General features: G+C 45.4%; 1 protein-coding gene across 1 annotated transcript in view; it reads left to right on the plus strand.

The window, feature by feature from the left end:
- TGFA (transforming growth factor alpha) overlaps positions 1-16,164 on the plus strand; it is a 43,863-nt gene that overhangs the window by 20,251 nt on the left and 7,448 nt on the right. The window contains exon 3 of the mRNA XM_073324860.1: positions 15,493-15,610. Coding sequence (XP_073180961.1) covers positions 15,493-15,610 — 118 coding nt within the window. The remainder of the gene's footprint in view (positions 1-15,492; positions 15,611-16,164) is intronic.

Consider the following 16,164-nt stretch of genomic DNA (forward strand, 5'->3'; position numbering starts at 1 on the left):
CGGTCTCTTAGTTGGCAGTGCTGATTTGCATTGTAACAAATCAATTTACACTAGGTCAGTTGCTTCATTCATAAAACTGCTACAATAAGCTGTGAAATCTGAAAAACGAAATGATTCTTTTCTCTCCCCCCTCGCCCTCCCCGACCCTTTTCCCGATAACTTTCCCATTTGACAGAACCTCAAGTGGGTTTTATGAATGGGCTGGAGTAGAGTTTTAAAAGGGCTACAAACATGTCAACGTTTTCTTTCTGGCATCTCTGAAGCTTAAGAAATACAGCTTGTGCATAGAGCAAATGTGTAGGGGGTTTGTCCTGTCCTTTGGCCAGAATGATGGAGACTTAACAAGCCAGATGTCTTTTTTTTTTTTCTTTTTCATGGTTTACATGTGTTCAAAGCCGCGGGAGGGGGGGATGGACTCTGGAGGGCTTGTAAGGGGCCAATTCATCCATACCTGATTATTTATCCAGTGCCACGTTGAATGGCATTTGTGTCTCTTGGAAGTTATATTTGTAAATATCACTCCTGGCCGTGGAATAAAACCTCCTTTCTAGGCTGAAGGGATTTGGAGTCCAACTGAATGAAAAGTGTGTGTAAAAGGAAACTCTGTGCTCTGAGCAGAGGGGAGAGATTGCCCCTGAGTTTATGTAGCCTCACAGTGAAATCTCGCTGTGGGACAGACGTTAGCAAAGCAAAAATCTGAATCTCACTAAGAAAACAGTTTTTAAATTTTAGAAAGAGGCATGAACCAAGTTTCAGTTTGGATCTGAACTTCACAGCTCCAGCCCTTCTCTGATATGGGTTGATCCAAAACCCTTTTCACAGATTTCCTTCTGGTCTCAGGCCCCTGTGGTCATTCAGTCTGACCTCTGGCAGAACACAAGCCATAGAACTTCCCTGAATTAATTCTTGTTTCTGCTAGAGCAGAGCTTTTAGGAAAACATCCCATCTTGATTTAACAATTACTAGTGGTGGAGAATCCACCACGAACCTTTGTAAATTTCTTATCTTTAAGTTCACTTTATTAATGGCAATAAGCAGGGAGTGGCTTACGTTGTGGAGTGGGAGGTTGTTCCTTTTACTCTTTTTATATAGTGATGCTAATCTTAAAAAAAGAGAGGCCTTGTGGGTAAGGCGTTGGACTGGAACTTGGGAGACCCAGGTTCAGTTCCTGGCTCTGCGACAAACTCCTTGTGTGACCTTGGGCAAGTCACTTCACCTCCCTGAGCCTCAGTTCCCATCAGCTGAAATCAATAGAGCTGTACTCATTTACACAAGTTGAGGGGCTGGTCAAAGGTAGTTTCAAGGTAATCGTTACTTCATCAAGAACCTGAGAGAGCCGAAGGAATGATCGTGTAGTTCCTGTGCCAGCATTAGGCTTTTGTTATCACGCAACTAAGAGACCCATTCTATTCTAAACCCTGCAATGTCTCCCTTTGCTCTTAATCACAATGCTATGCTCATTAAGAGCCTCTTCCATCTTACCAGCAGGACAGTGGGGTGGGAATAGGTATTGTTTCATATTCTCTGTGTATATATAAAGCCTGCTGCAGTTTCCACGATATGCATCTGAGGAAGTGAGCTCTAGCTCACGAAAGCTTATGCTCTAATAAATTGGTTAGTCTCTAAGGTGCCACAAGTCCTCCTTTTCTTTTTGCGAATACAGACTAACACGGCTGTTACTCTGAAACCTGTCATTATGCAAGGCACTGCATTTAGCCGTATGGAGTGGAAATCTATCAACTGCATGAAAAAACTTGTACAGATACAGACAGACGACATCTTCCTTTCCAAATGCAAAGAGATGGACATTGTACCAAAAGGACTGAAGGTAAAAAATCCATTACAATCTACATACCACACAGACTATGCTGACAGCTTGTGCCACACGCTCTCAAAGAAACTGCGGAATCACCTGATCAACATCCTCTACAGCAAACAGGGAAAGATTAAGAATGAGCTCTCAAAAATGGATACTCTCATAAAAAAACAACCTTCCACACAAACTTCCTCGTGGCTGGATTTTACTAAAACTAGACAAGCCATTTACAACGCACACTTTGCTTCTCTACAAAAGAAAAAGGACACTAAACTTTCTAAACTACTACATGCTACAAGGGGCCACAGCAATGGTTCCCTCAACCCACCTAGCAATATTGTTAACCTATCCAACTATACTCTCAGCCCAGCAGAAGCAGCTGTTCTATCTCGGGGCCTCTCCTTCTGCCCCTCCACCCCCACGAACATGATACAGTTCTGTGGTGACCTAGAATCCTATTTTCGACGTCTCCGACTCAAGGAATATTTCCAAAATACCTCTGAACAGCATACTAATCCACAGAGGTCTCCCTACCAACACTACAGAAAGAGGGATTCTAGGTGGACTCCTCCTGAAGGTCGAAACAGCAGACTGGACTTCTACATAGAGTGCTTCCGCCGACGTGCACAGGCTGAAATTGTGGAAAAGCAGCATCACTTGCCCCATAACCTCAGCCATGCGGAACGCAATGCCATCCACAGCCTCAGAAACAACTCTGACATCATAATCAAAAAGGCTGACAAAGGAGGTGCTGTTGTCGTCATGAATAGGTCGGAATATGAACAAGAGGCTGCTCGGCAGCTCTCCAACACGAGTTTCTACAAGCCATTACCCTCTGATCCCACTGAGAGTTACCAAAAGCAACTACAGCATTTGCTCAAGAAACTTCCTGAAAAAGCACAAGATCAAATCCGCACAGACACACCCCTGGAACCCCGACCTGGGATATTCTATCTACTACCCAAGATCCATAAACCTGGAAATCCTGGGCGCCCCATCATCTCAGGCATTGGCACCCTGACAGCAGGATTGTCTGGCTATGTAGACTCCCTCCTCAGGCCCTACGCTACCAGCACTCCCAGCTACCTTCGAGACACCACTGACTTCCTGAGGAAACTACAATCCATCGGTGATCTTCCTGATAACACCATCCTGGCCACTATGGATGTAGAAGCCCTCTACACCAACATTCCACACAAAGATGGACTACAAGCCGTCAAGAACACTATCCCCGATAATGTCACGGCTAACCTGGTGGCTGAACTTTGTGACTTTGTCCTTACCCATAACTACTTCACATTTGGGGACAATGTATACCTTCAGATCAGCGGCACTGCTATGGGTACCCGCATGGCCCCACAGTATGCCAACATTTTTATGGCTGATTTAGAACAACGCTTCCTCAGCTCTCGTCCCCTAAAGCCCCTACTCTACTTGCGCTATATTGATGACATCTTCATCATCTGGACCCATGGAAAAGAAGCCCTTGAGGAATTCCACCATGATTTCAACAATTTCCATCCCACCACCAACCTCAGCCTGGTCCAGTCCACACAAGAGATCCACTTCCTGGACACTACAGTGCTAATAAACAATGGTCACATAAACACCACCCTATACCGGAAACCTACTGACTGCTATTCCTACCTGCATGCCTCCAGCTTTCACCCTGACCACACCACACGATCCATCGTCTACAGCCAAGCTCTGCGATACAACCGCATTTGCTCCAACCCCTCAGACAGAGACAAACACCTACAAGATCTCTGTCAAGCTTTCTTACAACTACAATACCCACCTGCAGAAGTAAAGAAACAGATTGATAGAGCCAGAAGAGTTCCCAGAAGTTACCTACTACAGGACAGGCCTAACAAAGAAAACAACAGAACGCCACTAGCCGTCACCTTCAGCCCCCAACTAAAACCCCTCCAACGCATTATTAAGGATCTACAACCTATCCTAAAGGATGACCCAACACTCTCACAAATCTTGGGAGACAGGCCAGTCCTTGCCTACAGACAGCCCCGCAACCTGAAGCAAATACTCACCAACAACCACATACCACACAACAGAACCACTAACCCAGGAACTTATCCTTGCAACAAAGCCCGTTGCCAATTGTGCCCACATATCTATTCAGGGGACACCATCACAGGGCCTAATAACATCAGCCACACTATCAGAGGCTCGTTCACCTGCACATCCACCAATGTGATATATGCCATCATGTGCCAGCAATGCCCCTCTGCCATGTACATTGGTCAAACTGGACAGTCTCTACGTAAAAGAATAAATGGACACAAATCAGATGTCAAGAATTATAACATTCATAAACCAGTCGGAGAACACTTCAATCTCTCTGGTCACGCGATCACAGACATGAAGGTCGCTATCTTAAAACAAAAAAACTTCAAATCCAGACTCCAGCGAGAAACTGCTGAATTGGAATTCATTTGCAAATTGGATACTATTAATTTAGGCTTAAATAGAGACTTGGAGTGGCTAAGTCATTATGCAAGGTAGCCTGTTTCCTCTTGTTTTTTCCTACCCCTCTCCCCCCCCCCAGATGTTCTGGTTTAACTTGGATTTTAACTTGAAGAGTGGTCAGTTTGGATGAGCTATTACCAGCAGGAGAGTGAGTTTGTGTGTGTATGGGGGTGGGGGGGATGTGAGAACCTGGATTTGTGCAGGAAATAGCCCAGCTTGATTGTCATGCACATTGTGTAAAGAGTTGTCACTTTGGATGGGCTATCACCAGCAGGAGAGTGAATTTGTGTGGGGGGGTGGAGGGTGAGAAAACCTGGATTTGTGCTGGAAATCACTTTAGATAAGCTATTACCAGCAGGACAGTGGGGTGGGAATAGGTATTGTTTCATATTCTCTGTGTATATATAAAGCCTGCTGCAGTTTCCACGATATGCATCTGAGGAAGTGAGCTGTAGCTCACGAAAGCTTATGCTCTAATAAATTGGTTAGTCTCTAAGGTGCCACAAGTCCTCCTTTTCTTTTTGCGAATACAGACTAACACGGCTGTTACTCTGAAATCTTCCATCTGAGGAACTCAAAATGATTTGCAAGCAACAACAGGTTCATCCTCTCCACCCCCATGAGTTAAGTAGTAATAGCCTCTGTTGTACAGATGGGGAAACTGAGGCACAAGAGCAGTGATTTGCTCAATGTCATAGTCCATAGCGGAGCCTTATGGTACCCATCTGCCAGAGAAACCAGGATGTGTGCCGCTTTAGGTGTCTCAGGATCTTGGAGGAAAACTGGTGAACATTCAGCTCTGATTAAATCTTTTGACAGTGATTTCTCCATATATGCCCCTTTGGCACTATGCAAACAATGTTAGTCAAGGGAAGCCCCTTTGCAGTGTTGAGCAGGTGACTTGTGGAAATCCCTAAAGAGGGGAAGCCATGGAAAGGTCTTGAAACTGCATACAGCAAAGTGGCCTGTTGTAAGATGTGCTGCATTGATCATGCTACTCACAAAAAAATATCCAGGAGGAGAGAGAGAGGAATCCATTCCCTGACTTAGAAGTTATTGCAGAGGGGGAAAGGGGGTTAGAGGCAGGGATCAGATAGTTTAGAAGTGGGGAATTTTCCCTGGCTGGTCTCAGTACAAGCAGACTGCTCATGCCAAGGATTTGTGATTTAGTTTGAGCTGGCAAGGAGGAGAGTGGGGTTTCCACGTGGGGGGAGAGAGAAAGAAGCAATGTTAAGCCTATTTTGGTACGCTGAGTTTGAGCCAATGGAGCCGGAGATTAGGATTAAATGGTAGATTTGGGAATTGCCTATGTGGAGGGGCATTGGTGCAGATTGTTCATTGTGAGCAGTATCCGCCTTCCTCTGAAGCATCGGGTACCAGCTGCTCTAAGGCAGCTATTGGACTGGGTGGGCTACTCGTCTTTATTCTAGTGGGCCAGTTCCTATATTGCTATGAGTAGCTTAAAACTAAAGGTGCAAATGAGGTCACCAAAGTCCTGATCCAAAATCAGTGGAAGGAGTCCAGGCACTTCAGTGGACTCTGGATCAGGTCCCAAGAAAGGGAATATACCAGCAAAAGAGGGGAGAGGACCCAGCCAAAGGGGAAGGTGAGGGCCCCCCTGGCGGGGGAGGGGGGGGACTTGAAAATAGAAAACTCAATAAGATCTCACCACTGTAAGGATTTTCCCCAGACTCTGGGAATCAGCCATGCTGTGGGTCAGTTGGAAGGGGGAGAATGAGGTGGAAGGAAAATTAAAAACGGGGCAGAAGGGAGGTCAGAAATGTATGTGTAAAAGCAAAGGTGGTTGGGAGCTGGTATACATCCCAGTGATGTTCCTCCTCCCTCTCATAAGAGGTGGTCTGGGAACGCTGTCAGCTGTGGGTACCTGGAGTAGGCACACTGATCTCATTTTGCAAGGGTGCAGGCTCAACGAGGCAAAGCCCCTTTCTTACTCTTTCCCCGGCTGGGGCATTCTTGTAACACTGAAGCATCAAGGGCAATGCAAACGTTACAACACAATTGCAACAAACTGTCACTGATGCGATTGCTTAGTATTGTTTGTCAGTGGACAGGCTGCTTTCTTGAGTGCTGAGAAAAGGTGCACAGAGAAGGGATCTTTGGCTATCACAGAGCACTTTGCAGCATCTTCAGGTCAGAGCATACTTTCTAGAGAATAGGCCCATTGTAGACTCCCCAGAAATTTGGAAATCAGCAGTTGAGCTTTGCTTTTGGTTCTTAATATATTGGGCCAGTCCAAAGCCCTGGGATGTAGCTCTGCACCCTGACCTTTGGGAAGGTTTTAGATCTGGATGAAACTTTTGGCTCTGGCATGTCTCTGGTATTTGCACCAAAGCTAACACCATGATTGCAGCTTGGATTCAAACCTAGTTTGACTGTCTAGCCCAAGCAGGGCCAGGTTCTGCTGGAACCATACTGTGAAGCAGGGAAGGGGGAGAGGTGATTGGCACCAAAATGTTTCGGATCACATTGGCAGCTTGACCCTCATTAGAACCCAGTTTGACCACAGCCTAGTTTACACCACACTTCAACACCACTGTTTTAAAGGCCAGTGTGGACAGCAGAAAATGGACATTGAAGCGGGTTGACTCTTCTGCATTTCCCTGATCAAGCCCTTGAGTCTCTCTGTATTTAATTAGATTTCCAAACTTGTGGAGTCAGTGGCTAGGAGAAGTCTGTCCTGGCAATCCTCCTCCTCCTCCTCCACACAGAGGTGTGGATGAGAGCAGAACAGAAGAAAATGAAAGGAGGGGAGAATTACAGGATGAAAGTGTGGAACATGAAGTGAAGGACAAAGGAGAAGGTCTCTATTCTTCTTGGACCTATGGCAATGTAATAGATGCACTGATAGGTCTCTCTGCACCTCTAATTTCTATGATACTGTAAGTACTCACTGAAGTAATGTCTACACTGCAAAAAAAAAGACCTGCAGCAGTGAGTCTCCAAGCCTTGATCAACTGTCTCGGGCTTGTGCTAGTGGGCTAAAAATAGCAGTGTAGATGTTCAAGCCTGGGTTGGAGCCTTGGCTCTGAGCTCCACCCCCCAGGCTCCGACGGGTGCACTTCTGAATGCAGAGACCTCAGAAGCAGCTGAACCCCTGCATGCCAGAGGGCCCCAAGTGGGGGGAAACTTAAAGGTGGAAATGAGAGAATCTTCACAAACACTGAATCATGTGTAGACTTCCTGACCACACACAAGGAAGCGTAGAGGGCAACTGGTTCAAACTGGAGTCAACTTTGCTAGAAATTGCTCCTAGGACTTCATGTGCTATGGGTCTAGTGCTGGGAAGGATAAGAATGGAGACTTGGTGGTGTAGTCCTTGAGCTAAAAAATTTATTTGCAGGGGGGAAGTGATAACTTTTGGAAAAATGGTAGGCCAGTGGCTTCAGCAGTGATAAGATGGCATACCTGGAGGCAAAGTGTGTTGTATGGCCTGTGATGAGCCATACAGACTAGGAGGATAGGAGAGAAAAGACCATCTGTAGACTCACCAAGGTAAATGAGAAAACGATGGGGCATCTGAATGAGTTTGCTTACGTTCTAAATGAATGTGGTTCCATTGCAAATGAAGGGTGACTCAATCAGCAAAATAATTGTTTTGGAAGAGGGATGAACGAGCAGAACCCAATGGAAGAATTAAGGATATGTAAGCCAAACTGGATCATGACAGATTTCAATCCCTCCTTTCTATGCAGAGGCATTTAAGGAAATGGAGAAAGCACTTGGGCCAGATGAAGCCGTAATGGATGTGGTGAAGTCATTGGAAAAGGAAGGCTTCAAGTATCTGACAAGTTTGTTCCATGTTCTTAAAGGGAAAATGCTTGATGAATGGGGTAAAAGCTTGGTGGTGCTTCTTTTAAACATAAAGAGATATTAGTGTGCTAATCATCCAATTGAGCTGATGTTACATGTGATGAAAGTATGGGAGAAGATTATTGAAAAGGGTCTGAATGGGATGCTTGAAATTTGGAAAGGTCAGGATGGATTCATGCCAATTTATGCTACCAGTCCTCCTAGAGTAGCTCAGAAAAAAAGAGATTGAGACCATACCCAGTTGCAATCTGTACCACAGCTTCAGAAGAAGGCTATAAAAGTCGCCAACCCCACCCAGGGAAGTGGCAAGAGATTCTGGAGGGTGCCATACAAATTCATTTCCCTTACACCAGTCAGTGATGTGATCACACTGATACATGTGGATTAGCCACTATAGCTCATTTCATTTTCGTGTGTTCATACTGAGTTTTGTGAGCAGTGGCAATATACGATTGCCAAAGGCTTAACGTAGTTCCTTGGCTTTGTGTGGAAGAGGGCAACCTCTGAGTGATTATAGCTTTCTGGTAGCTGTTTTGTGGCTACCAATCTGCAATTTAGTCAATAAAACAAATGCAGATGGTAGCTTCCATCCTACAGTCAGAATTGCACTGGTGTATCCAGACAAGTGCCTGGGGTCCCAGTGAAGTAATGGAGCATTGCACAGAAATATAGCCCTCCCTGCATAGAGGGCACGATTAGGACATTCTCTTTTAAGAGTCCCTTTTACAAGCTGCATCCCAAAATCCTTTACAGGAGAGCTGGAAGGGGGGGAGAGAGAGAGAGTGTTTCACTGCCTTTGTAAATGGACAAAGGCTGGTACTAGACAAGCAAAGGGGAACAGGAGAAAGACAGATGATGGGGTGGAGCTGGGATGATGTGCATATTATATTTATCTTGGGGAAGGTTTATGTTTAGTGGTTTTTTTGCTTTTCAAAAGTTTGAAAAATCTTATCTTGCAAAAAGTGTTCCAGTGAATTGCATAGAACGTTCCCCAGTGGTGGGGATTTAGAAGAGCATCACCACGCACTGGCATGTCTTGCTGCAACCACAGCTGTTTGAACTGGTTAAAATGGGAGCATTTCCTGACACTTCAGAATGCTGTCTCCTTGCTAGCCGAATGTGTCTGGAATCAGACTCTGAAACTGTACTGGATGTGCTTAAAGCTGGCACTGCCGAGCAACAGAAGTGGAAGATTGGACAAATGACCAGGGAGGAGTATAAAAATATTGCTCGGGCATGCAGGAGTGAAATCAGGAAGACCAAATAACACCTGGAGTTGCAGCTAGCAAGAGATGTTAAGAGTAACAAGAAGGGTTTCTTCAGGTATGTTAGCAACAAGAAGAAAGTCAAGGAAAGTGTGGGCCTCTTATTGAATGGGGGAGGCAACCTAGTGACAGAGGATGTGGAAAAAGCTAATGTACTCAATGCTTTTTTCACCTCTGTCTATTAAAGTTGATTTAGTTGGGGAGTAGGCCCTGCTTTGAGCAGGGAGCTGGACTAGATGACGACCAGAGGTCCCTTCCAACCCTGATATTCTGTGAACATGTTAGACCATTGTACGTCTTGCTTTCCCAAGGCCAGTAGATGCGTCTTATCCCCACTGGTTCCTACAGAGGCATGTGGCAACTACCTATGGAATACCATTTGAAAGATGGTAGACGAGAGCATTGCAGCAGGCCCTTGTTCCACCACTCAGAACTACCAGTCTGCAACACCGTTCAAAAGAATCCTGAAGCAGGAGGTCAGCGAATGCTCATGGGGAGACTGTTACGGTGCAAAGCTGGTGAAGCTAAAATAGAAGATTAAATGGCTTGATCTATGGATGGTTGTAACTGGGATGGGAAAAGCTCTCTGGTTCAGAGGAACAAAAGGAAAGTCCCAGCCCTTTGATGTGGGCTGGTACAACAATAAAAGTTGCAAATGGTGCAGCTTCTTGAGGCAAGGTCGTAAACTGAAGCTGCCCTCAGTCATTGTTTCCTACAAAGGAGTTAAAGGCGCATTTGGGGAAAGGTGTCCTGGCAGGGACTGCTCCTTTCTTGCTCCCATTACGCACAGGAGTAGATGTCCTGGAGTTTTGTTTGGAGGAGGGCGGTTACATTTAATCTCCATGTGCGATGTGGCTCATCATTAAGGGGGTTGATGGAGATGGCTTAAAACGGGACCTGCTAATTTTCCCACCCCATTGAGGGGATCAGTGTAAAATGACATCCAGGTCTGCATTGCCTGTCCTGATTTTTTTGCTAAACCAGGATGCTACCATCAAGGGAGACAGGAGGCCCTTGTGGGTAATGCAGGGAGAACAGAGTGGAGGGGACAAGGGTTCTCTTCCTAGCTTCTGCCTTGAACGTTCAGTGTGATCTACAGCAGGTGACTTAAGCCTAAATTTTCACAAGTGGCCACTAATTTTGGCTGCCGAACTTGACATTTAGGGCCTAATTGAGAGGTGCTGAGAACCCACAGTCCCCACTGACTCACTTAGCACCTAAAGGAAATAGGCACCTTAGAAAATCCTAAACTGTAAACTCTAGGACAGATCCACAGCTGGCAAACTCAATGTAAAACCTTTGATGTTGATGCTTCAGTGGAGCTACATACGTTACATCAGCTGAGGATTCCCCTCCCCTTTCCTCTTTCAACAACCTTTTTAAACAAGAATAATTTTTCTTCATTTTTTAATAGATCCGTCTTTCATGAGATGTCTAGGCGGAGAACACTGTAGAAGAGGAAAAGATTTGTTTTAAATGCCTCACTCCAATGGTTTATCATCTGACAGAAAAGAAGCATGACAGATTGATTAGCCTAGATCAGCTTCAGAGAAGCATCCAAACTGCAAAGGATGCTTGTGCTGCTTAAAACCTAGTGCCCTGTTGTAATAGACTGCTAGTCATTTGAGAAGAATCCAGGCCACAGTGACATTAAGTTTCAGAGTAGCAGCCGTGTTAGTCTGTATTCGCAAAAAGAAAAGGAGGACTTGTGGCACCTTAGAGATGAGAGAATTTATTTGAGCATAAGCTTTCGTGAGCTACAGCTCACTTCATTGGATGCCTTCATGTGATGTTAAGTATTCTGCTGATTCAGTCTATTTAGCCTCTCGCCCTTCTGAGGGGAGAAGTGCTATGGTGATTTAGTTGGTGTTGGGGATTGGTCCTGCTTTGAGCAGGGGGTTGGACTAGATGACCTCCTGAGATCCCTTCCAACCCGCATCTTCTATGATTCTAATACAAATAATAATAAGTGTGTAATGAGGAGAGTTGGGCAGGAACTGGATATTTTGTTCTGCGGGAAAATCCCTGATTTCAGAATCTTGTTTTAGTCTGAAATGGAATTAAAAGAACAAATTTTGAAATTATTCCCATGAAATGAAACTTCAGGTCAGTTGAAACATTTCACTTCGATAAAAGTCAAACATTTCACTCTGTTTTCATGTTATACTATATTAAAGAAGATTGTGTCTTTATTTTTGACATGGAAAATTGAAACGTTCTGTTTCAACCTTTTCAAAAAAGCTCTTCCTCCCCCTCCCCAATTTTTTCTTTCAGAAACTTTTTTTTTTAAGTTCCGCTTCCAATGAGTCCGCACTTCCAGACACACACACATTCCACTCGAAAATTTCTGACCACCTCTACCACTGCATTTTCGTTCCATGTTCCTTTTCTGAAGTTTCAGTTCCATGTTCAGATGTTCCCAGGGCATCGTGTGTGTGTGTGTGTCTCTGAGCCCTTATTAGAAACAGTCAGGGTTCCGTACTGCCTGAGCCATGAGAAGGGGGTCGGTTTTATCACATCCACTGTTCTTTTAGCTAAAAGAGGCCAGGCCAGACTCCATTCAGAAGCCCATTTGTGCTGCTTGCTGCTCAGTGAATTGCTTGTTGGCAAAAGCTGCTGGTTTGATGGCTCTAAAGTCCTCCATTTATCCAAAGAATTGTTACAGCATAGTCCAGGCCATTCAGAGAATCGTAGGACTGGAAGGGATCTTGAGACATCATCTAGTCCTGTCTCCTGCACTCATGGCAGGACTAAGTATTGTAAGCTTCTCTCTGCCATTCCAGTCTAATTATTATTATTGTATGTGTATTATGGCACTGCCTTGAAGCCTTAATCCTAGATGACTCCACTGCGCTAGGTGCTGTACAAACACAGAACAAAAAGACAGTCCTTGCTCTGAAAAGCTTAAAATCTAAGTAATGTTTCTTCCCTCTGACTGTGTGAGGCTGCTTCTCAGAAGTCCGGTACAGTGGCCCATTCATTCCTTTGCCTGCCAATAAGGGGTTTGCATTTTTTAAAGAAAACCCTATTTTATCATTGGTTACATATCTTCATTGGTTATGTATCATAACTTACATGAACTTTGCACACCACTATTAACCGATCTCTGTCCTAATCTGTATGTAGTACCTTTATAAGACCCATTTGTGTTTGATCAACCTCTTTATCTGTGTGTCTTTTGTTCAGATTCCGAAAACGGTAACCAGCTGTCATACAATCTACTTGATCCTGATATGAGGCTGGCGGGCCTTGGTTTGCTTTCCATCTAAAGGCTTGCCCATGCTTTTTCTCCATGCCAGTAAAGTTGGGGGAGATCTGTGCCTTTTGAGAAAATCCACTGTCACAGTGTTGGCTGCTAGTAGCAATGGAGTTACCAGTGGCCCCTTCTTCCGAGATGGGGATGCTCCTTCCCTGAAAGTGGGGCTGAAGCAGTCACTCCTGCTCCTTAGCTGACTCCTGCCCAGGGCTCAGTGAGGAAATTACTAGGTGGAATTCTGAGGACTGTGTTATACAGGAAGTCAGACAAGATGATCATTTTGGGCCCAGTCTGACTCTAAAATCTACGGCGAGCTTGTAACCCGTGTAATGAGACAATCTGGGCTGGAAATCTGACCAGTGTCTCCAACATGGCAATACTGGCCCGCTGCTGCTCAAGTACCAAACCAGGCTGCCTGCCACCACCTCATGTGAATATGTGGTTTGAACAAAGCCTTTTCTTTCCACAGTATCCTTGATTAACACTCAAACTTGTTTAAAATCTCCCTGGGACCTGGAGCTTTTGAGAGATGTGGATCTAATTACCATGCCCGACATAAATGTATGGAAACAGGAACCCGAAGTGGGCTTTGAAACAACGGAGATCAGATGTGCTTTCTAAGAGTGCTAATCCAAAAGCAGGATATTGGTTTTCAGTATCAGCTGTGAACGATAATTTAAAACAGCACAGGACAAAATGGAAAACAGTGTAGCAATTAGGAGGGGAAGGAAAGCTTTTGTATTCTCCGACAGATTCTTGTGACCCACTTCTCTTCCTTTGCTCTGCTTTGTCCTTACTACTGAGACTTGACTTCACAATGTTTCATTCTATAGAATCGCCAGCACTGAGTTGGCTGTGTTCATCACGCTTGGTGGAAGAGGTCCCTTTTAAAGCAGACCCCCTTTCTTGTGAGTGTCTTCATCTATATATAGATCATCTCTGTGACATGCTCTTGTGGTGGTGGGTGCTTTCGTAACAAGAAAACAAATGGAAGAGTGCAGTGGATCTTTGGCAAGTGCTCTCTAAACACCTGAGTCTTTGATTATTCATCAACTTCATCTAGGCTAAGAACTTTAAGTTTTAAGCTGTTTAGTAAATTCTTCTAGTGCCACAAAGGCTTATTTTGTGAGTGTATAAAAAACGATCCACTATGGGCCCCTTAAACAGATCTGCTGCTTGCCTCTGATTTTTCCAGAGGGTTGGAAGAACAAATCCAGCACCCACTCAGTGGATAATTTCTTTCCTTTTGGTCTCTCTTGACTTTTTCCTCAGCCTGCAGTCTCGATCGCTTTCATGACCGCTTCTGGGCCAAATTCAGGCTTGGTGTCAACACATGCAGCTTCTTTGTCCCATCTACACCAATCCGAATGGCAGGACTGCAAAAGACCTACTTAAAAATCTAAACCCTGCAGGGGTATTAGCGAGGTGCCTCTGGAACAGGAAATGGAATTTGCTCTTCTCCTACAAAATTCTTCCCTTCCTCCCATGTTTCTAGGAGTCTATGGAGGAGGGTGTCTGGTTGGCTCAAGGGATTGGTAAATAGAGGCAAAGGGCTCTGTTCTCTAAGTTACCTACTCAGACCAGCCTATCAGTGCCTGAGTGTTCCTCGGGTGACATGCTGGCCTATGTGAAAGGAGATGGGGAATTTAGTCTGCTTCTCCGTGGGTAAGCATCCGTCATGGAGAACGACCACCACACTGTCGCTAAAACGCACCCTCTGTTGGCAGCCTCAACAAAGAGGCCAAGAGCTGGCTGGGCCATGAAGACTGAACTCCCCTCTCATCCCAGAGGTGGGTCCTCCAAGACAGACTTGAAGCACCTTTGGCAGGGTGGCATGGGAATCTTGCTCTGCTCCAGGCGGCATCTCTCTTGTGGCTCCATGGAGGATTTCTCTCTGATGCTGCCAGTTGCTCACCCTGGTTTCTGTGGCCCCTCCTTCATTTGGAGGGGGGGTGGGTTTCTTCTGGCGGGCTCACTCCCACCCTTCCCCTCACCAGCACTAAGCTAATCTTAAAGCTCAAATCACAATGGAGGAGTCTGTTTGTACAGTACCATGCATAATGCGATCCTGATCTGTTACTAGGACCCTTAGATGCTACAGTAATAGACATAAAATCTCGTAGTAATAAGGGTCCTGCCTGTATGGGAGAATTGCTTAGAGAGACACTGGGATTATTTTAAACCACCTAAAGGATTTGGGTGTCCAGTTTCCATTGATACGAACAGGAATCCAGGATCTAAAACTCCTGGACAGCTTTGAATATGTCTAGCAAAACCAAGAGGGTTCTACAGAAATTGCTCTTAAAAATCTTCAGTCCTTAATAGGGTTTTCTGAACTATAGTGGTGGTCTCCTTTTCTATCTGGTGGAATTCTGTGGGTACAATTACCTATTTAAAGTTTAGAGGGTGGTTTGGAATGGAAAAAACCCCACTAAAGAGGTTAATGCTTTTCTAGTAAACTCTTTCGGGCTTTACTGTATGGGTTATGAACACTTGTGTGCTATGCCCCTGAAACTCTGCATCATGCGAAATCTAAATCATTGCTGAGCACAACCCTGCGGGCAGAGAATTGTCTCAGACTTGTCTAATGCACGTGTAACGCTGACAGATCCCGATCGTCGGTGGGTGGGATCGAATCTGGGGCCTCTGGAGCTTAGTGCGTGAGCCTCTATGGCATGAACTAAAAGCCAACTGCCTCTTAGCTAAGGCTCTCGAGCAGACTCATTTAACTAAGTGGCCTTGGTGCCACTAGAAGGGACAAAACACCACACCCAGAAGCTGTGTGGGTTACACCTGGAGTTAAAAATGTATCTTTGTTTGTTGTCCACCCCATCTAGGTCCCCCAGTGGCTGCCGCAGTCCGTTCCCATTTTAACGACTGTCCCGACTCCCACAGTCACTTCTGCTTCCACGGGACCTGCAGGTTTCTGGTGCAAGAGGAGAAGCCAGCATGTGTGTAAGTCTCTTCCTGTGCCAAAGTGTTTTTTGCTTGTGTGAGCACAAGTGAAATTGAAGAGAAAGTGATCCACTGTTCCTCAGGGCAGCAGGGTTATGATAGTACCCATTGCATCCCCCCTTGGGTTGCGAACTGGCACATATAACTTTTTGCATTATCTTTGGAGTCACAAAGAGGAAACCACACCGGCTGGAATTTTCAGCGAGAATGGAGTACCCACCTCCCCTTGTCCTTCACGGCACAAAGATGGGGTGGAAAAAGTCAAACCTGGGTGCCTAAAGTTAGGCTCCTAAATCCATATTTAGTTATCTAAGGGCCTGTCTACGCTACAATTAGACAGCCGTGGCTGGCCCGTGCCAGCTAACTGACTCGCAAGGCTTGGGCTGCGGGGCTGTTTAATTGCAGTGTAAACATTCCCAAGCTCTGGGACCCTCCCACCTCACAGGATCCTAGAGCCTGGGCTCCAGCCTGAGACTAGAGGTCTACATGGCAATTAAACAGCCCTGCAGCCCAAGCCCCGCGAGCCCAAGTCAGCTGGCAAGGGCCAGCCACAG

Source organism: Lepidochelys kempii, chromosome 26 (genome assembly GCF_965140285.1).
Source record: "Lepidochelys kempii isolate rLepKem1 chromosome 26, rLepKem1.hap1, whole genome shotgun sequence".
Lineage (NCBI taxonomy): Eukaryota > Metazoa > Chordata > Testudines > Cheloniidae > Lepidochelys > Lepidochelys kempii.